At 41.0% G+C, this 21,098-nt stretch overlaps 3 protein-coding genes across 3 annotated transcripts in view; all 3 read left to right on the forward strand.

Annotated features, from left to right (window-relative positions):
* The first annotated feature begins 931 nt into the window (after positions 1-931).
* Positions 932-1,503, forward strand: LOC108105152 (heterochromatin protein 1). Its single transcript, XM_017211588.2, has one exon. The coding sequence runs from the start codon at positions 941-943 to the stop codon at positions 1,274-1,276; it is 336 nt and encodes a 111-aa protein (XP_017067077.2). The 5' UTR covers positions 932-940; the 3' UTR covers positions 1,277-1,503.
* A 2,131-nt stretch (positions 1,504-3,634) lies between these two features.
* Positions 3,635-4,438, forward strand: LOC108105149. Its single transcript, XM_017211584.2, has 3 exons — positions 3,635-3,852; positions 4,055-4,312; positions 4,366-4,438. Exons 1-3 carry the CDS (start codon positions 3,695-3,697, stop codon positions 4,388-4,390), a joined length of 441 nt encoding a protein of 146 aa, XP_017067073.1. The 5' UTR covers positions 3,635-3,694; the 3' UTR covers positions 4,391-4,438.
* Positions 4,439-7,250: 2,812 nt separating this feature from the next.
* LOC108105197 overlaps positions 7,251-21,098 on the forward strand; it is a 30,622-nt gene continuing 16,774 nt past the window's right edge. Inside the window, 1 exon segment of the mRNA XM_017211649.2 lies at positions 7,251-8,233. The gene's annotated coding sequence lies outside the window, so the exon portion shown is untranslated.

Consider the following 21,098-nt stretch of genomic DNA (forward strand, 5'->3'; position numbering starts at 1 on the left):
GGCAGAGACCGGAAATATATATTTTGCAAAAGCGCGTGGATATTCGGTTTATGACCAGGAAGAGATTGCCTCCACTGAGAATTAAATGCCTGAAGGGGAAAATCATTTTCGAATGAAGAAACTAAGTTATTCTTTGAAACTGAATTATTTTTACTGATCTTAGCATACTTTAATAGTTTTAGGAAAGATTATTTCAAAAATATTTCTTACTTTAATCACTTAATTTCCTTTGCAGGACCCAACCATCACATTAGTTAAAAGCAATGAAAGCCTTTCGTGGGGAGCGGGAAAGACAACATTTTCTTTCGCGGCTGGCCAAATATTTGCATTAAATTTGGCCAAGTGGCAACGTTTATTCTGCTATTATACATTTTTTCTGTTCTGCCGCTTTACTTGCTTTCAATTGCGTTTTTTTCTACCACTTTTTTTTGTGCCACGGCACTTGATTTTCTCATTCTCTATTTCCTCTTCATTTTTCTTCGCTCTGCGAATGTGTGTGTGGGTTTTTTTTTAGTTGTACAACAATTTCTTTGTTTGCTCTGTGCTTTCGTGGCGAGTTAATTTTGCATTTCCGCTCATTTAACTGCATTTCCACCGCTCACCAGCTCCATGGTTGCCATGGGCCGGCTCAGAGTGCCGTGAAGTTGTTTTGGCCGCAGGAAGTTCATTTGCAGAACAGGCAACAGAAGCGAAAGTCATATGAATTTCCAGAGAAGAGCAGGCTATGAAGTGCCACTCGGAAGAAGTAAAAGGATTTCAACTTCAGTTTATGCCACTACAAAACAAACCAACGAAATATACATTTATTTTAAAAGTCCAAATGAAACCAGCCGTCGAAAAACGTAAAGCTTCTTTTTCCCGACGTAATGTGAGTAGATTTATCTATACATTTTCATTTTTCAAAAATTAATCATAACCTATATAGGACCCGCCGACCAAGATGTTCTGTACCGTGCCTCCTCCCGTAACACTAGTTAAAACTGTTAAAAAACCTTTCAAGAAATTCTCTTCAGATCTTTCGAATCTTCCGCCGGTTCCCGCAATCGATGCTTTTCAGCGAGGATATGAAGTAGAATCGATATTGGATATAGTACAAAACACTGACAAGAAACAGTTTCTCCTGATCAAATTCAAGGATTTACTTGAACCAGAATTAGTTCATATAGAGCTAGCCTTGGAGCGTGTTCCTCACCTGCTTTTCGATTTCTACCAGGAATATGTCCAGGCCTGGCAGAAACTGAATCAGCAGAAGGGGAATGCCTCCCTCTCGATTTAAGGAAGAAAGTGCACACTTTAATCGCATGAGTTGAAGGAGTGGAAGACGCGAAGCTGCCACGCATTTATGCCGCATCCTTTTGTGCAGTCTCGCGTCGAGTTTTAAATAATTTTATGCCTATTTGCCTCGTGCAGCTCGCAAAATTTCACACCTCAACCATCAAAAGTTGGGGCGGACGTGCGTGCCAGAAGTTTCTGCCATACGCAAATAAAGGATACAGAAAAAGCTGAAGCATGGGTGTGGAGTTTTCGTTATTAAACGGGGGCTTTGAGCATCTTTAAAGCACTTATGTGATTTTCACTACTACTCGGTTAATACTATTCTTATTTTTATTATTTCATATCATTCTTGAAACCCCTTTTATGCACGGCCCTGCTTAGTCTCATAAAAATTATATGTCAAGCGAAAAATCTCGGGCAAAGCGGGTTGGCGAGAAAAATTGCTTAAAGATGCCAGATACAAAAACTGGGGGAATATTTCGGCGAGAAGGGCAGTCTGATGCCATCCGCGTGAGCTAAAGTGAGGATGTGAATGTGGAATGAATGTGCAGTGGATGTATATGTGGATCTGGATGAAAGTGCGAACGTGAATTTGAAATGATGTGCATGCGAGGAATTCGATTATTTAATATGTGAATTTGATTCAACTTCTTGGCTACCGAATCTCGAATACCGGGTTTCTTGGCTTCTTTGGCAGCAGGTGCACTTCCCCTTTTTCAGAGACTTTAGGACGACCGACCATCTGTGCAACTGCATCTGCATTTTTATGGGTGTGCGGGTGCGCAGTATATTTGTTTAACTTATGTGTGGCGGATTCCGTTCCATTGCACGTGTCACTCCCCTCCTTTTCGCCATCACTTTCACTGCCCACCCCATTTCACCTAAGTCTCTGAAATTCTGCTTTGCCTTTCGCCGCCCCTGCTGTTGCAACCAGCTGTTGACTTTTATTGTGGCTTGACATTAATTTGTTAAGTGCGCCATGGCTGCCTGCGCCCAAAGCTGATGCGGCTACGCCCCCAAGAAAACAAGAAAACCTTGTAAAAGTCAACTGGGGGCGAGGAAAACTTTGAGGTGAGAAACTTGACTGTCGCCAACATTTTTGCACTGAGATATGGTTTTTTGAAACTTTACTAGATGACCATCGCTGTGGAAGTAATGTTTTATTACTGGAATTTAAATTATTAAGATTAAAGGTACCTATTACACTTGGTATATGTTGCTATAAATTCTGGACATTTTTATTGGTATTCTGAAACTCCCTTTATTATTTTTCTCAGTGTTTTTCCTCTCCCATTTCAAGGTTACCCGGGTTCTTTCGCAACAGGCAACAGAATCGAAATTGGAGCTAGACTTGCGGTCAGAAGCCCCAGCGTCGTTGCTTTTAATTATGCCCAATGCACTGTGAAAATGCTTAAAAATGCAAATTATTCGCCGCAAAATGCAGCGGCTGCAAAATGCTACCCCATTATTTATGAGCCTCATGGAGACCGCCGCCACCCCGATTGCCATGCGTTCATTTTCTGCTTCACTTCCGTATCCGCCAGTCCCCCTCGCCGGCCATCGCATTATGTTGTTGAACATTCGGTTTGGTGTCATCGACGACCCGATGTCGACTGTTGATACAAGTCGCCTGATATGCGTAATCACGGCAATAGATACACTCCCGGGCAAGCCATTAGAATGCGTTGGGGTCGTCAGTGAATCTTAGAGGCATTTTGTATAGCTTCAACCGCAGAGTCTAGCAAAGTAACAAAATTTAAACATTCTTTTTGGAAAAGACTATAATAACTACTTTACAAATTGAAGCTATAACTGCAATGATTTTTTATACTAAGCGACTCGCGTAGCCACATTCACTCATGATCTAAGCGAATTACACCGCAGTAAAACCAAGCCAAACACACACACACAGACATCCATTCGATACTCGTAGTCGGATGCACACAATATTTGTTTAATTAGCCCGTATTAATGTCGTTGCAAACAGAGCAAACAGAGGTGGCAGCTCATTATGAGAGACGCCAAAGAGCCAATCCGGCATTGTTATTGGCCATTGTAGTCGGTTTGGCCACTAAACACACCGAGGCTTTCCCCCCTTTTCGACTCCTGTGCATTGCCAACGATGACCCACTATTCGATTTTCATTTTCATCGACTACTGATTCAGAAACCATTTGCCTCCGCCCACAATAAATCCGCTTGTGAATTCAATTGTGGCGTTTATAATATTGTGCAACGACTGCCAGCAACTCTCTCTCTCTCTCTGGCTGTTTAATGATGTGATTTCTGTTTTTGTGCGCTGGGGGATTATGGCGAGCTCAAAGGTTGAAAGGAATTCACTCTGAGAAACATTTCAGATCGCCCAGTAAACTTCGTTCACATCGTTAACTCACCGTTCCGAACACAAAGTCCCAGTTGAAATGGCCTGCAAAAAGAAGACCAAGCTGTGGGAATCAATGGCTAAGGATGAAATGAAGAGCACCACACAGGCGATGCTTGAGGAGGGTGCCAAGGGGCTAAGGACTATATCCACGCAGGAGAAAAAGCTGGTCAACTTTCAGTCGTTCAATATGGATGAGTGAGTGGAAAATTATCCAGTTTAGGGAAATAAAGGGGGTACTTAGGAAGTATGTAAGCAGTAAGAAGTGGAGCTTAAAATCTACTATTTGTTTAGCAGCGTATCAAATGTAAAAGGAATGTTAATATAAAATATGTTTCCTAACATTTAGTATATACCTTATTAACTTTGTTATTGTAAATTTTACCACAATTTTTTGCAGTCCTCGTTATGGAGTCTCCGATATCGATGACTATATGGAACCTCCCATGTTGTCCAGCTACACACGACAATATTCTCAGCCGTATCCAAATCGTTGCAAGCCTCTCGTTCCGAAAACCGAATCACCAGATCCAGTATTTAATCGCAGACCCAAAAATGATTTTGAGTTTACTACAGGCCTGGACTTTAAGTTCCTCGATGATCACATGCACAATCTGTCCGAAACCCGCAAGAAAGTCAATTTCTTCAGGCAGTTAAGGTAAGAGATCTTATCAATACTAGTCTCTTACTAAAACTTCGTTTACTAACCAGGAATCAATCATTCCTTCTGTATTAACATGCAATATTTCGAGTTACAATGCCAAAATAAAAACTGTTAATGGGCCTGTCTATGGGAATAAACAATTTGTTACTTGTTGACCCCTTCATCGCCTAAGTCACGCAACGTGACTCCTTTTATAAAAGCTTTCAATTGCGCCCATGATTATAAATTACCCCTCATTATGTCCCGAGAAAAATGTGTCAATTGCATTTTCCATTGCCCCCTCTGGGTTTTCTATAGAAATCAATTAATTTTGCATAAATAAACTCGATTGTCAGCGTGGTCAGGGGAGAACCATGTGCTTGACTATTATTAGGTTAAAGCTGGTAACTTTTCTTGGAAAAAATAGCAAACAAATTGCAATTAATAATGCAGAAGGCAGCGAACCGAGTCCGATACTCCGCCAGTGCGAAATTGGCTCGGGGCACTGGTATTGCTGGCAATTTGCATAAATGCTAGAAGACCTCTCTCCTGGTGGCTAGTGGGCACTGGCCAATGGGCAGGCGGGCACCGGGGTGGTGTCAAACTAATGGCAGACTATGACAGGGATCTGATTTATTATGCACGGTAATTAGTTTGGCCTCCTTAGCGTCCGAATGGAAGCCAATAAACCAGGCTGACATGCCGCTGCATTGATTTTGCCCCGAGGAAAGCCCGCCGCAGCAATGGATTTCCTTCTGCCATCTACCGACACGAGAATCGCGATGGAGTGGCCGAAACATAACACTCTCCGTCTGACAGGAGCATGAAAGTCGGAATGAATGTTCCGAGGTGACAGCCATCGGCGGACGGAGCAGCAGTGACTGTGGCTTGGTCATTGTGACTGCACAAAACATGGCTCGAACACGTTGTCCTTCCGCTGCAGCGCTTCATCAGGATCCTCGTGAAATTCAGCGGTTGAAGGGGAAATAGTGATTATTTGCTGCAGTTAAGCTCTGATTTGTGGTCTCAAAAGTAAAGTTATTTCAAAGCAGAATTATTTTCTTTTGGTTGTAATTGTTAATATAAGTGCTTAAAGGATTCAACTTAAGCTGTAACTTGTCTGACTCATAGCTTATTTGACAGTAGAGTGACTTTCTGAAAATCATCCCGCTCTGATAAAAGAAATCAGGTCCCCGCACTGGTAAGTGACTTGGTCTTATCATCGGTTTTTGGGGCAAACAAAAACAAGCTCGGCTACGTTGTTTGCTCGACATTTTGGCACATTCCTGCCAGACGCCTGCCCACATTCGTCAGCCCGAAGGACGGAGTCAGCTGGTAAGGATGTAGTGCGGGTACAGCAGTCTGGAGGCCGATAAGAGCTGTCCCACACCATGCACTACTGATAAGAGCCCACATTCACCACGGCACATGGGTTCTTTCACCAACGAGTGGTGGAGGAAGCTACCACACACCATACACCAACGAAAGCCGGTTCTCTCTTGTGCGACTGCGTTGGCCTCTCTCGGGTTATCCTTCGGCTCTGATAAGACCCTGCTTCGGCTAATGGCCGAGGCCCAGTTCGGGTCACCTGCTGGCGGAACTCGACGACCTAAGTCAGTTCACTCGGGAGCGCGGCGGAGTTCGTTTAGCGGCGGGTCAACGGTGCGGATACTTGACTTGGGCCAGAGCTGCCAACTGAATGTGTGAGGTGCCAGTAACGACGAGGTCGAGTGCGAACCTCGACAATCGGGCGTTGATAACCATCAGGCAAGCGGCGGTCCTACCAAAGATCAAAAGTTCCCACAAAAAAAAACATACAAAAGTGTCAAGTGAAGGCGGTTAAAACAGAAAATATACAAAAAATATAAATAAAAACAAGGCAAAAATCCCGTGGACGTGTGTGCGCATGCAGTGTAATTAATTTTTGGGATTTAAATTGGCCGACACCGGGGCTTTAAATCAATTTGACAAATTTGCATTTTTCTGGTGGGCAAAAAAAAAGCTGAAAAAAAGGGAGGCCCGAGCAAAGGCAATTTCATTTACAAATTACAAATTGATGTGGCGCCTGTGGAAGGGCCCGAAATACAGCAGCAATCAGGGGTCGTCAAAGGGGATTGAGGACAAAGGGGGAATCCGGCCAAATGTCCTTACAGCGCTTCCTTTATACTGTTTCTGAAAACGTTTGTCTGATAGGCAGCAACGTGTTCGGCTCGGCAGATTAAGTGGATTATGGGGGTCGCCTTAAGGATTAGTTCCTTGAAGATGTTCAGGCTATCAATCGGCGGGGAGTCCTTGTCAAGGCAGCTTTTAAATTGGGCGAGCCCCGAGTTTCATGGGCGTTTTGATCCTTAACAAGTGGATTCAATAGAAAGTTCACGTTTTACATGGTGAGCTTAACGTGCTTTAAGTGCTTTTGTCGATCAGTTTACTACATTGTTCGATATTATTAACATAACTTCTTTTGTTTTTAGCAACTATACAACATCTTTCATTAAAAGTCGTGAACTCATTATTTCTTCTCATACATTTTTTCCTTATCTTACATATTATTTAACTTTTGTAACTCCTTTATATTCTGGGTTAACTTTATGATGTTGGCACCAACTGGCCGTCGTTAAAAACTTCATAACTGATTTAAATACTTTTGCTTATTTTTACCCATTTCCGTATTCTGCTTAATGGGGTGCAAAGAAATCTCGCATTTACACGCTAACGAAGGACGCCAAAAACAGGAAAATGGAAAATCGGGGAAAGGGGAGTGCCAGCAGAGTAATAATAATAATAAGAACAAAATAAAAGGAATGAGCAGAAGAAAAATGTCTGAAACGTGCCTCGTATGCAAATATTTGCAAAACGCAGACTAATAAGTAGAAGGAAAGCCAGGCGACAAAAGTGGCCGGGGACAATGGGCCAGGTCAGGACGCAGAAACTCAGAGCATGTCTAGGTGTCAATGTACCCTCGAGCAACATTTTTTTTTTGTTTCTATTCATATTTAAAACTTTTCTCAGAATGCTTGATGCATCTGACAAAAAATATGATACTTTTTTCATAAATTAAAGAATCATTTCTCCCTCATTTATAACAATAACAGAAGTCTGTCGACGACCTCGACACTCCTAAAAAATGCTCATGTGCTCTCGCCCTGAAATGGGAAAAATGAAATAAATTTCATTGCATAATTCATGGGCCACAGGGGATCGGGGGTGTTGGTGTTGGGGTAAGACAGCCCCAGCCGCTTGCCATTTTGTATGGTCATAAATCTTTTGGCATATGGGCTGCCATTTCCCATCATCATCATCAGCAGAAACGGAAAAGAAATGTGAAATCCGAATAAAGCGCACACGAAAAATATTTTTAAAAATTAAATTTTTATTGTTCTCCCTTATCGTTAGCCAAATGCCCATAAACAATTCATCAGAAAGCGAGCAAACAAACGAAAACAAACAACAGATATTGTTTACAATTGCCTAAAAGGGCACGAGACAACGAAATAAAATAGTTTGCATATTCATTCCATGACAAGTGGCTAAAACAATAAGCACAAAACGTTTTAAAACTCTCTCTCGAAATACAAACAATGAACGGCAACAGCAGCAATATCAACGCCAGCAACATCAAGTGCAGCAGCAACAGCAACAGCAACAGCACGGCTGCAATATCAACATCGTCAGGAGGAGCAGGTCCAGTCACTCGGTCATCAACGGGAGCAACAACGATGGCAACAACTATGTTCTATGGCTAATACAAAAGCTACAAACAACAAATCGCCCAACAACAACTAAGCCAAAAGTTCGCCAAAGCATTTGATGCTAAAACAACAAGGAAAACAACAAAAACATCACAAACATCAGCAGCAGCAGCAGCCACATCAACATTGGCTACACTTTTACGAGTTGCCAACTACCTTGTACAACGAATTTTTATTATTGCAAAAGGTAAGCTTCGACGCTCTTTTTTATACATTTTATTTAGGGTTTACTGTAGGGGGCGGCAAATTGATGTCCTTGGTCACCTTTGCCTGGCAAATCGAGCAGCAAAATTTAATGGAAGCTCTTCCATTTTTCAGGGGTTGACAGAACCTGACCTATCGCAATTTCAGATGAGTTGAGAGTTCAAAGAAAGTTGTTCGTTTTTGCAAACAATTTAAGTGAGGAAATGGGACAGGTGGGATTACCTTCGAAACGAATGACAATAAAGTGAGATGACTTAACTTGTAAATTTTCAATGAGCAGTCAAGTTTTTGGCTTTACTCATCAAATAGTTTTTTCTATCTCACAATCCTTTATTAAAATAAGAAATTTATGTGAATAGTTAAATTTTATATAATTTGTTTTTAACGTTTTTTCAGTTAACTTTTTAAATTAAAATTTATGTACAATTTCCTTTAAAGGTTTGCTATTTTGTATAGTATTACCTAAAGTCATTTTATATTTTCGAGCTACTATTATTTTTAACAGAGCTGTAAATCCAATACATGAAATTTTGTCGGTTTTCACCGTTGAGCAATTGAACTGAATAAAACATTTTATGCATTAGAAATAAGACTACTATTAAATATTCATAGCAAATGGAATTGCACAGCTTAAAAGCAATTAAAGCTGTCGAATTGGCTTAATAATGCTGTTTTTGTTTCGCCTTTAAAATCAGGAATGGGGGTGCCCTAATGTTTTACTTACGAGGGGTTTCGTAGGGAAAAGTGATAAATAATAATTAAGGTTTGGGCCCCAAAACCATAATCCCCTGGCTACCCCTGACTTGTCGACCTCCTTATTATATGCCCTAAAGTTGCGGCCAAAGAAAGTGCTTTCACCGCAGAATATTGGCCAGGCAATTCACTCCCTCGCAGCTCAATTAGCTCCCTCATCCGGCAGTCTGTGGCTGGGATCCGGGGAAATCCCCGTAATTAAATGCAAGCCACATGCTTGGCTGACTAACCCACATCCTGCTGCAGCAACAGAGCCAGCACCACCGCCAATATAACCATCACCACCACATTCCACTCGAACTGAAGCACTTGTCCGACATACATCATCTCGCAGGCGGCGAAAAATCGAAAAGAAAATGCTGACAGGCGAGCGAGTGGAAAAAGTTGTTCAAGTTACCACTGGAAATGCTTTTCAGCTGCCGCATGGAAATCCCTTTTTAATTTTTCATGGCTGCCTCGCTCAAAGTCAAAGCAAACACGAGACTGAACTAAAAGTCGTAGGGTGGCTATGGAATGCATATGCATACTGTAAGTCATACTTAACCCATCGCAAACACATTTCCCGGCACTCAGCTTGGATTTTGACTTTGCTCATCTTTCATCTCGTGTCCAAAATTCAAAATTCCCATACGCTAAGCGTGAAAAATGGCTCAAGATGGGCAAGAGCATCCATCTCCTACTCCGCTGACCTGCCAGCCGATCAAATATTTGCATAGTAAATGGTTTTTATTATTAACTGTGTAAACCTCCGTCTCTGTGTGGGGGCTACATCTTTGCAGACGCCTTCTGTTTTTCGCTGGTGTCCAATTTTCATAAAAACGCCGTAACAAAGTTGTTAAAATATTTGCCCAACTCTCTCTAAGTGGGCTGCTTAGCCTGTGTTGGTCGGTCAGCAAGGGCCCACCAGGCGTATGCGTTATACACAGGAATCAATTAAATCATCTGCATGCTTTTAATTAAAATTCTCGTTGAGTTACGTAATTGAGTAAGCCCATTTTCTGGTATTTTCTTTGGGTATGTTCGACTTTTTGCATGTGTGTATGAAAAATACCAAAAATTAAATAATTTATTTACTCCATGAAAATAATAAAAAAATAAAATAAGATATTTGATACTTTTTTCAGTTTTTCAGAAATTTTAATAACATTTTTTAAGTTTATAAATGGTATTTCAAGTATCGGTATACATATAAATAATATTGCTGGTTGCAAATTAAATTTTCTTTTATTTTAATGGTTGCTGGGTAGTAGAGGGTCGGTTACTTATTCTTTAAGCCATCAAAGTTAACACACTTTTGCCCACTTTTATGCCATGCCCTTTGTGGCCAGCCGCTTTACGCTTTTTACCCCTTGGAACCCTTCATTCCGACGCCCATGCACAACACTCACGTAAATAAAGCGCGAAATTTAAAGCTTGAATCTCATTAAAATGGTTTTATTGCCAAGCCAAATGGCAGCGGAGAACGGGGTGAAATGGTTGTGGGTGGGGAGGCGAGATGCTTCCATTTCGTTACACATTTATTTTTCTCCCATCCATAGTTTCATTCCAATGGAGTCGACGCTGCGGGTGTCAATTTCATTGCACGCTGCTCTCTTTGAAGTTGGCCAAAAGGGGAGGGATTGCGGCACGAAGGGGTGATAGGAAAATCGGGGGAGATACAGTTGCCTTAGCACAATTGAAATCGATAGCAGAAGAGTGAAAAACTACGGGGCGTGTTGGAAAAACCGCTCAAACTCAATTTGGAGCCATCGATATATTTTCCTTCGTCCTTTTTTGGTTACCCATTTTTCGACAGAAGGGGGAACCAATAATTTTCATTCCAACTTGGCATTTTTTGGCGGTTGCCAGACGCAGCACAAGCAGATGACTTCTTGCCGGCTTTGGTAGGGAGGGCTTTTCCGAAAGCCTTCCAGCAGCTTGCTAGAGAAAAAACCGTTTAAGTGGAAAATTACACTAAAATAGACACAAAATGCTATTTGTGGGTGACTGGCCAACAAGCAGCAGGGGGCTTTTATTTCAGCTGGTGGAGCAGCGGGGAAAGTGTGGAAAATGGGCAAAAGAATTTCCGACCTGTTTCTGACGTCATGTGGTCTCTGTGCCAGTGAATGCACTTGGGTTGAGTAGGTACGGTTAAGTGGAGTGGAATCCATGGAACGTACTCACCAGTCAATAAAGACGTTTATGTCCAGATGAGGCTACAAAAATTGGGGGACTTCAAAGTTCGGCTCTCTTTAAGTTGAAAATTCAACTATGAACAGGTGAACTTTCTGCTAAGAATATATGAAATTGTTTTTGGTAAATGGTTTTTATCCCACTTTCTCGATCTGTATTGGATACATTTAATCAACGTTCTTTTGGCAGCTCTTCGACAAATATTTTTTCTCGTTATCCCATTTCTCACATATGCGAGTGTACTGGCGACATGAGAGGGAAAGAGCCCATTAAAGCATCATTCAGTCAGTGACAGCCTCGTTTCGTTCCTTCGATTTTCCCATTTGACAGTTCATTTTGCAGTGAGTGACATCAACGGAAAAGAAATAGCAGGAATAAAGTAATGCACAGATGCAAATTTTAAAGGGCAAAGAAGCCTGACAGTTGACCCATGAAAAATGCAGCAGGCCCGAAAAAGTTAAGAGAAAAATGTGGATGAGATGAGGCATTTAATTGTTTTGAGAGTTGCGATGCCGAATAAAAGTTAAAGTTAAGTGCAATTTTTGTGTTGACACTTGTCTGCAGTGGAACAAGGGAGGACAGAATGCAGCTGCAACAATCAAAAGTAAATACAAATAACAAGTTTTGTGAGGCAGCCACTTATGCATGTCCCACGTCCTATGTCCCAGACAAGATGCGACACTGAAAGAGACAGCAACTGTCGGAGAGAAAGAGAAGGTATTCTCTGCTCAAAACAACAAAGCAGACAGACCGTGACTGCACATAAGTTGAGAGGCAAAGGAGCAGGAGGCTCATCATCATCCTCATCATCTGCAGCCGGGCAAAACAAATCCTTATGCCACTACATATCCTTGTGCGCTTGTCTATGCCCTGGCTTATGACCCCTCAGACCCATTCGTCCTTCGTTCTCTTCCTGGCAAAGGGGACAATGCGATTCTTCTGCACTTTTTCCTCTGCTCGCTCGTTTGTAAGTAAAATCCTTTTGGCTCAGCATTTGTATGCCCATCATAAAAAGGACAACAGGAGAATGTCCTCCTCTTACCCCCATACTCCCCATTCAATTCTGAGTAGTTATTTAGGTAAATATGAATACGTGCATGTCTCTGCGAAATGCAAAATAAACCCAAAATGCACTTCCGCCTTAATGCGTTTTGTTTTGGACAGGGGACAAGCCGAAATGGATATTAGTTTGGCTGATCCCGGGAAAGCCCTGGTAATGCCAATCCCCCGTAATTGCGTGCTATGGCTACGACCCCATAAACTCGGGTCCGGATTCGGTTGTGGGATTGGGTAGGGGAAATGTGAGAAATTGCTGCAAGTTGGCAGCTTTTACGGCACGTACCGGCTCCGAGTGCTGCTCCCAATTTCCGCCAGAAATATAACACCAGCAGAAGTTCGCCTGGATATGCATAGTCCGGGCCATGCAATATGAATGGCACTTAGCATACGGAAATGATTTTGCAATGCTGTGGGAATCGGACCCCAAATGGATGCTCGGCGGGATTTCGATGTCAGGCGTCACAGTTTAATTAGTAATTCCGGCAATAATTGGATTGGTATTAGACATTTATGTTGTTAGTCAGAATCATGTATAAAAAATCAATCTATAATCCCTAATACTTACAATATTATCAAATAATTTAGGTCATTATAGTCCGGAATAAATTCGTATATTTAAAAAACCTTGATCCTATCAGCCATTTAATTCGATAAATCAATATGATTCATTAACAAATACCCCAAGGCTGCTAAACGTGCATAATTCACAATTATATATCATTGCCATAACAGCCACTCACTTCATTCGCTATTTATGACAGCTCGTATTTGCGTCAAGTGCCCTTTAATTTTGAAGTTTTCCCACCTCGTCAATTTTATTAAATCTCACGCAAGTTGATCAACGACATGTCCCGGCCGCATAATCAAGTTAACTTCTGCCAGGCCCGTTTTCATTTCGAGCACTTGCAAAATGACATCCAGATGGGCGAAGGATGGAGCAAGGATGTCGTCCTGACTAACTACATTTTGGAGTCACATTCACACACTTCTTGCCCGACTAATTCAGGTTGGTCGTGCGTGTTTTAGTTTCTGTGTCAACGTTTCGTCGTAATTTCCCCTATCTAACCGCATCATAGAAGGCATGAGTAGAGCGTATATGTGGGCTTTTTATGGGGGTATCCTACTTCGTACATCCTACATCCTGGCATTTTGCTCATCGCTCTCATTTCGCTGCTCCACTCTGGGCTTGGCTTAGAGGCTGCCTCGGCTCTACCAATTAAGTAAAAAATATAAAACGCTGTCAAGGACAAACAAATGTGCATTTTAATTAAATTTTTAGCTTGAGCGCGTGCCATTTCTTGCCACTCATTTTTGCTGCTCTTTCGCAACCAATCCCTTCTTCTTCCTCCCTTCTTCTCGAGCCATTTAAAAATTTGCGAAAATGCGTTTTGCATGCAATGGCAAAGGGAATATCAAGTATATGCCATGTAGCCTGTCATAAATCACTTGCGAGAAATGCTACCAAAAATGTGCGTCTGCTAGATGGGCGCTGGGCGTGGCCTAATGTAACACTAACTGTAACTGTGCCAAATGCCCAGCACTAAATAAAATGGCTACGTGCAAAGTTTTTGTCTAACAGCAGCAGATGTAACAAGCAAAGAGAAAAGTAAAAAAAAAAAAAAGGAAATAACAACCAACCAGCAGAACAAAACGAGAGGGAAAATAAACAAATAGTAACAAAAATATAAGAAACTCGCCATCATGGAGTGAAATTCCATTTCCCAGCCAAGGAGTGGAGTGGCATGAAGTGATAAAGCGTGCCGAGTAAGAGATACATATTAATTGCTCTTCTGCCACAGGAGCAGCAAGAACTCTGTCTGTTTTTGTGTTGAAATGCTAAACAGCAAAACTCGTGTTTGTTGCTGTCGCTGGGAAATCTGTAAGCAAGCAGGGCATGAAAGGCGGTGGAAACCCCAGCAGAAGCTGAAAGCTGCAGACAAGACCAGATGGCTGTCATAGGACTCGACTTTCAGTGCTGTTGAGTTGAGACGCTACTACATTAAAAATGCTTATAATTTTAAATTATATATATTTTGGAAAATATAAATAGGAATATTAAACTAATTTTACTAAATTAAATAATAACACAAGGAGATTTTCAATTAATGTTCCCTTATTACTTAGACGTAAATATATATATCAAATAAGCCAAAGAAATCTGTTATGTCAACTCTAAAGATTATATTAATGAAAGGTTTCTGAGGTCAAACTTTTGTGCGCTAATTTACGCAGCCCCAAAGTTGACCCTGGTTGCCTGATTTATCCCCTAATCCCCGCTGTGATTCCACGCTTCTCATTTGGCTTTATTCAAGCCAAGCTCTTTGTCGCATCAAATTCAATTCGCCTCAATCAAAACTTATCCCTTTCGTGGCTGCCACAAAGCATTTGCAAGCGCCTTGGCACTTGGGGCAACTCGCTTCATTGGCCATGTCATTTGCAATTGCATCATTGCGGAAAGAGTCCTTCTCGTCCTGTCCTGTTTGGGGTTTTCCCTTGGCGTCTATCGCTGCAATGTTGTCTCGTTGAATTATAGCACGCTACGCACTTAATCATTTGCGTTTTCCCTGCCACATCCGAAAAGTTTTTGCATGTCTTGGTTTTAGTCCAAGGTTTAGTTGTTTCTGGCAGGATTCCTCGACAGCCGGAGACCGCAGGAGCTGGGAGGAGGACGCGAATGTTGTTCTAGTCAAAGTCTTAGTTTTAGTTTCAGTTATTTGTGTGCGTGCTGCGTGTCCTTGTCAAGAGTAAGCAAGTGTCGCGGTGGTTATCTCCCATCTTCCATCTCTCCCAACTCCCAACTCCGTTGCCCCGGTTTTCCGAGTTTTCCGTTTGGTGGGTCAACATTTCACAGCGCCAGCAACCACAATGAGCCACTTGAGGAAAGTTTGCGAAAAACGAAAACGAATTTAACTAAGAACTTTTGACGTTTGGCGACTGCAACCGCAGAAAACATTTTCACTCTGGGGGAGAGTCAATAGAACGGGCTTAGACAAAAACCAACAGACCAACAGAGCTGCGTGGGAGAATTTACACTAAGCGCTTCATGTGTTGGTCATGGGTAATCTTCTGGAAGGATGTGTCATGTTTTCTAAAAAGTTTTATAGATATACACTTTCGCGAGAGAATAAAAAGCGATTTATTATGACTTCTTCTGGGCTAATTGCCAGGAACAATGTTTGAAAATATAACTTATATTGCAATTCGTTTCTATTTGTCTCATGATTTGATTCATTTTTTTAATTTTTTTAATTTTTCTTAACATTTACATACCATAGGTTCCTTAAATTAACTAAATATTCGAACTCCTTTTTGATTAATTTGAGTCTCAGTGTATAAGGGTCGGCATACGGGTCTCATGATTAATATTAAAGTTTCCACCAGAAGTGAGAATTATGTCTGGCCAGGGAAAGTCGGAAAACATAAGTTTTTGCGGAGAACGGGGTGGAAAAGCAGACGGCAGTCAAAGACACGCAAAAGGTTGCCCCAATATGGGCAGAGGGAAAACAACACTGGGCGGGAAAAGCCGGGGAAATGTTGCCGACTGTTGGCAACGTTTAAATCAGATAAACACTCTTTGCTTTTCCTTCGTGTCGTTGTTGATGTTTTTCTTGGTATTGTGCTGTTTTTTATGCGGGTATGTGTTTTCGGGGGTCGTTTTTGGGGCCTAGGGGTGTGGCAATCTCTTGCTGGTGTTACAAAGCTGCAGGCGGCAACTTAATTTCTCCTCATTTTTGCTGCTGGCAAGAAATCCAAAATAAATAAGACATTTGTTGTATTTATTGTTATTGTTGTTTTCTGTGCTGTTAGTGCTGCAGATTTTTTATGCCAGCCCCCAAAAAAATCTCAAGTTTGGTGAATGCCTTTCACCCCCCAGAGTGTGTTCTCTTATTTTTATGGATGTGGGGGAATATTTTTGCTTGTGTGAGCTTATTAATTCATAAGCTTATTTCTTTGTTTAAGAATTTTCATACATCACAAGTTTTCACGTTGACGAAATGCTCAGGCAATTGTGAGGAAAACTCAAGAGGGGGAAAATTCTGATGATGATGCGATTGTGAATTGATTACAGCTGAGTTCACTTGTCGATTGGAATGGGAATACCCTTTTTAAAAATCAGCGAGAAATGAGAATAAATATAAACGTCTTTGACTTCGTCAGCGGTTTTCCATTGAGATTTATTCGTTTGTAAACTTATTGAATTTTCCACAAATCTGATTAGCGACATTATTAAAGAGAAAGGGGTTTTCGATTGGCAAAAGCGTTTAAGTACAGAGTATATTAACTTGGTGTCTTAGTAAGTAGTTAAGGGTAGAATTATAGATATTAAACTTTACAGTCAGGGAGTCGATCCATCAACAACTAAACATCGATTGTCCAGTTATTGAAGGACATCTGTCAAACGACATTTTACAACATCCGTCACGGATAAGCTACTCAGATACAAAGATACTGTCGCTGACAGGGTCGCCAATCCTCTTTTGTGGCTTTTTCACACACAGGAAAAGCGATTTCAGGCTTTCCACTCATTGCGCTCACTCAATTGCAAACCATATTTCAATTTTATTTTATTATCACAGAACACGAGCGGATACAGCGATATCCTTTACTTTTATTGTATTATAATGCTACCCGATGGACGTCCAGAACGTCTCGTCCTTAAACCCATTTTGCACATATTTTCCACCCATTGTTCCCTTTGCCTTCACATACTATATATATGATCGAAGGATATGAGACTGGCTTTTGGGCCAAGTTATTGATAGTTATGACACGCCCACACGCACAGATGGCCGCCCTCTTTCTGATTTGACCAGAATTCAAATTTTTCGGTTGCTCTCTCATTCCTTTTTGCCAATTTTTCCTCTCGCTCTGGACTGGCAATACAAGAATTTTGCATAATTTATTAGAAATATTTAATAAAAAATACCACAAGCCAAACACTAACGGCAAGGGGCGGACGTAAAAAAAGGGGACGGCAGTCGGTTGGCAAACTTTACGCTTCGTTAGCTTCTGTTTCATAGTCTCCTCTCTTTTTCTCCTTTTGTGTGCCACATTTATGCTTTGTTTCTCTTTTTTTGACACACCGATACACGCTCAGGCAAACACACCCGTACACACACACATACATATATATTCGCTTGCATTTGCAATGTAGATTCACTTTTGTGAATTTATGGTGGAAAAACTCACACGACAATGAAAACTGGAAGGGAAAGAAGCTGTGAAACTCGCCTTCCAAGTACACTCCCAAAAAAGCGGAATACTAATGAATAAGAGTTGATTGGTTAACATTTATCCGTATCAACTTTTTTAAAGAAATTCTTAAAGTTATAATAGTGAATAAGTCAAGATTGTAAAAAAAAAAATACTAAGACGAAAAAAAATGACACAGCTAACATAGAAATTGAAACCTATGAGGTTTTCTCTTTGCTGAAAAACGCCAGTTCGCACCTTCTCTCACGAAAATCCCCAGAAGTCCTTGTTAAATTAAACTTTCCGAATTGATTTTTTCCATAGATGGTCCGCAATCGATTTCATTGCGTTGGTAAAAGGTGTAACACTTTCATTCCCAGCCCTGCCCCGCAATCTGCGTGTGTTCAGTCCTTTTAACATAAATCATTGCCAACGAGCAGGGACTTGGTGGGGGTAAAATCCTTTCGCATTGATTTGATTTGGAATAGTTGAAGCATGAAGTGACAGCTGAAATATCGCTTTACATGCGCTGCCAACGATGACGATGATGGTTGAATCGCTGCGATGGCAGTCATCGGGAATGGAAATGGAAATGGAAAGAGGTTGTAATGCTGACAACCACCCAACTTCCCTCTGATTAGTCAGTCAGTCAGCATTGCACCTATATGTCTCACTCAACACGTCCTCTAAGCCCTTTCCCTCTCAATCGCTTTTACAATCAACTGGCATTGCATCATTCCATTATTCCGCTTAACACGCAACTCTGAACTTGACATTCTCCAGTTGGCAGCTGCATTTTGTTTCAATTTCATTCAGTTGGCCTGGTAATTCCATTGCTAGAATATTTTGAGATTGAAATTCGGTTGATATAGGTGGAAAATGTATACATAAGTTCCTTATATTGTGCTAGAAATTACAAAAAAAAAAGCGTTAGAAAAGTTGCAAACCCCATAAAGCCGGAGAAGAATAATAAAGCCCAACCCCCACCGTCCACTAATTCTTATCTGTCCATCCCTTCTAATTTCCTGATGCGTGCCTTGTCTCGCACAAAGCCTAAGGGTATGCTAGGGGGCACTCATTAAACCCTCCTGCGGGCATCCTTTATCCCGAGCCGGAAATCAGCACGTTTTAGCCAGCAAAAACAACAGCTTTCAGGCTGTTAAAGCATATTTTTGTGGGCAACAAATCAAGCGTGAAAAGTATATTAAACGCCTCCATTTTTTGGTGCTTTAAAAATGTTACGCTGCCTACTTTTTGGGGCATCACATTAATACCTCGTTTGTCTTGCTCGACTCAGTCATGCCCTTCTAGGCTTTTTGGCAGCTGCCCTACAAATTGGACAAGTAAATGGGGCCAGGAACAGGCGCCACCAACAAATTGGGTATCGGTTAAAAAGAATTGAGTGCAAAAAAATGTTTGAAATTCTAATCTTTTACTTTACGCTTGACTACATCGCACAGCCGCACAGAGGGCCTATGCGATCCTATAAAAATATACATATATATTAATATATATTTACAAAATATGACAAAAAAAAGTTACCCAAACAGTTTCCATTGACTAAGTGAAACCAGTTGATTGATTTTCCAAAAAAATTGATAAATCATTTCAACTGAAATAGTTCTTTTTCTTTACCTACTTTGTTTTGAATGCCTAAAATAACAATTTAATAATATGAATTTAATAACCAGTCTTTTATATACTATATTCCGACTGTATAAATCTTTTCATGCCCAAAAATTCTTGAATAGTGTTTGCCTATGTTTGTGTGCATAGACACGTGTAAAAGCCAAATATTTTGCTAGTCAATATATCAAAAAAATATTTTTTTGCCCACGCTGGCGGACTGTGAAGATGAATGAACATCCAAAATAAACTGGAATAAAGAGGGAAAAAGTAAGCAAAAAAGAGAGAAAAAAGGATATATGTAAAAGGGAATGAACGAGCAAACCGATAAAAAAAACACAGTAAGAATTAAAAGCAAAAGTCGTTGGGCTGAAAACGATGGGTGGGGTTTTGGCCAGGAGGGGATAGCGGTGGTTGGTAAAGGATATGGCCAGGAGCAGTTCTATCTGCATCTCGCTCACACCTCCCGTTCACACTTTCTGCACTGCATTTTGTTTTAAAACAAATACATTTTACGCCGAGACAAACTAACAAACATTAATCAAAAGTTTGCGGCCGGGTCTGAAGGTTGCCTGAGAAAATGGCCAGGAAAATCGGGAAATGGCAAAAAAGTGGGGGAGCGAAAAAGCGGAAAGGGAAGTCCAGTGGTCAGTTTGGCCAGCTGTTTGGACGGCCTCGGCCTTTTCTATATTAAAGTCCCCACCGCATGACGGGGCAGCATTTTCAGGCTTTTAGATACAATGGCCAAAGGTCAGATTGTAATGTGGAGCAAACTAAAATGGGATGAGTTTGGTTGGGACGGAGGCTGCTGGGAAGTGAAACTAGGCCGACAGGTGCGGCAGGTGAGCAGGTGGCATTCGCTTTGCTTACGTGGCAATCTGGGACTTGACCTTTGTCCTCGGCAACTTTTTCTGGTCCATTCCATGCGGGCATCTCTGGATTTCACAGGCCATCACTGCAACGGCAACTTGCAGCAAAAGTTCAGAGAATTTATTGAAAATTTCTGTTCGTATATTTAAATATTTAATAATAAAAGAAAAATGCGAATTTATTGAAAATTTAGTAAGAAAAAAAAAAAGTTTGCTGAGATTATCGGATTCAACATTTTAAGCCTTAAAGGAAATACATATTTTCTCATTTCTAAAAATAATTCAATGGAATTTCCACAATGCTTTTATTCTTAGGGCTTATTTTCAATAAAACGTTTTTAATTACAAGCTACTCTTTATGAATTTTAAAGACCAATATTATAAGCTCAGATAATGGAAAAGCGCTACTGAAAAGATGAACACATGCATTTACCATAAATTCCCTTCCATTGTTTTATTAGTCCCCATCCAAGGTGAGAGTATTTCATCCGCTTTCTGTTGGAAATGCATTTCGCTCTTTTGTGCATTGCCATGCATATTTAAAAGGCAGCCCACACACACACGGAGGCATTTGTAAAACTGTTTGATTGTCCTGGAAAAAGCTCCAGGCTGTAGGCTCCTGCCAATCCAGCACGACTATGTGCGCGTGGCACGTGTAAAGCGAAAATTGTCCTTGACTTTGCCCCTTCTACGTTCCTTGGGGGAGTTCTGTTTAATTGCTAACACACTCCAGCACACACGAATAAAATTCCTAATGAATGCAAATGAATGGCGGACTACGGCGGCAGCAACAACGACGAACCACTAAAAAGTATTTATTATGCGCAAAAAAAATAAATTTCATCACAGAAGCATAAGTGGGTTAAAGGGAAAAGCCAAGGGCAGGGGTTTGTGCATTTATTCCCCTGTTGGCATATTTGCTTACCGGTATTTGTTTGCACATTTAATTTAAATATTTAATTAAAATTTTGAGCGCGGATTGATTCAGACAATTAAAAATAGCAGGCTCAGCAAAGTGTATTTAAATTGGAGATGGGAATCGGCAACCCCCTTCGCCTAGTTAATTAATTCGTGAGCATACCCAGAAATATAGAAAGAAAATAAACAAAGAATGTTTCTATATAAAACGTTGTTAGAAATATTAAGAACAGTTTTGCTACCCAAGTGTCTCATTGC

This window comes from Drosophila eugracilis, unplaced genomic scaffold (assembly GCF_018153835.1).
Source record: "Drosophila eugracilis isolate 14026-0451.02 unplaced genomic scaffold, ASM1815383v1 contig_423, whole genome shotgun sequence".
In the NCBI taxonomy this organism is placed as follows: Eukaryota; Metazoa; Arthropoda; class Insecta; order Diptera; family Drosophilidae; genus Drosophila; species Drosophila eugracilis.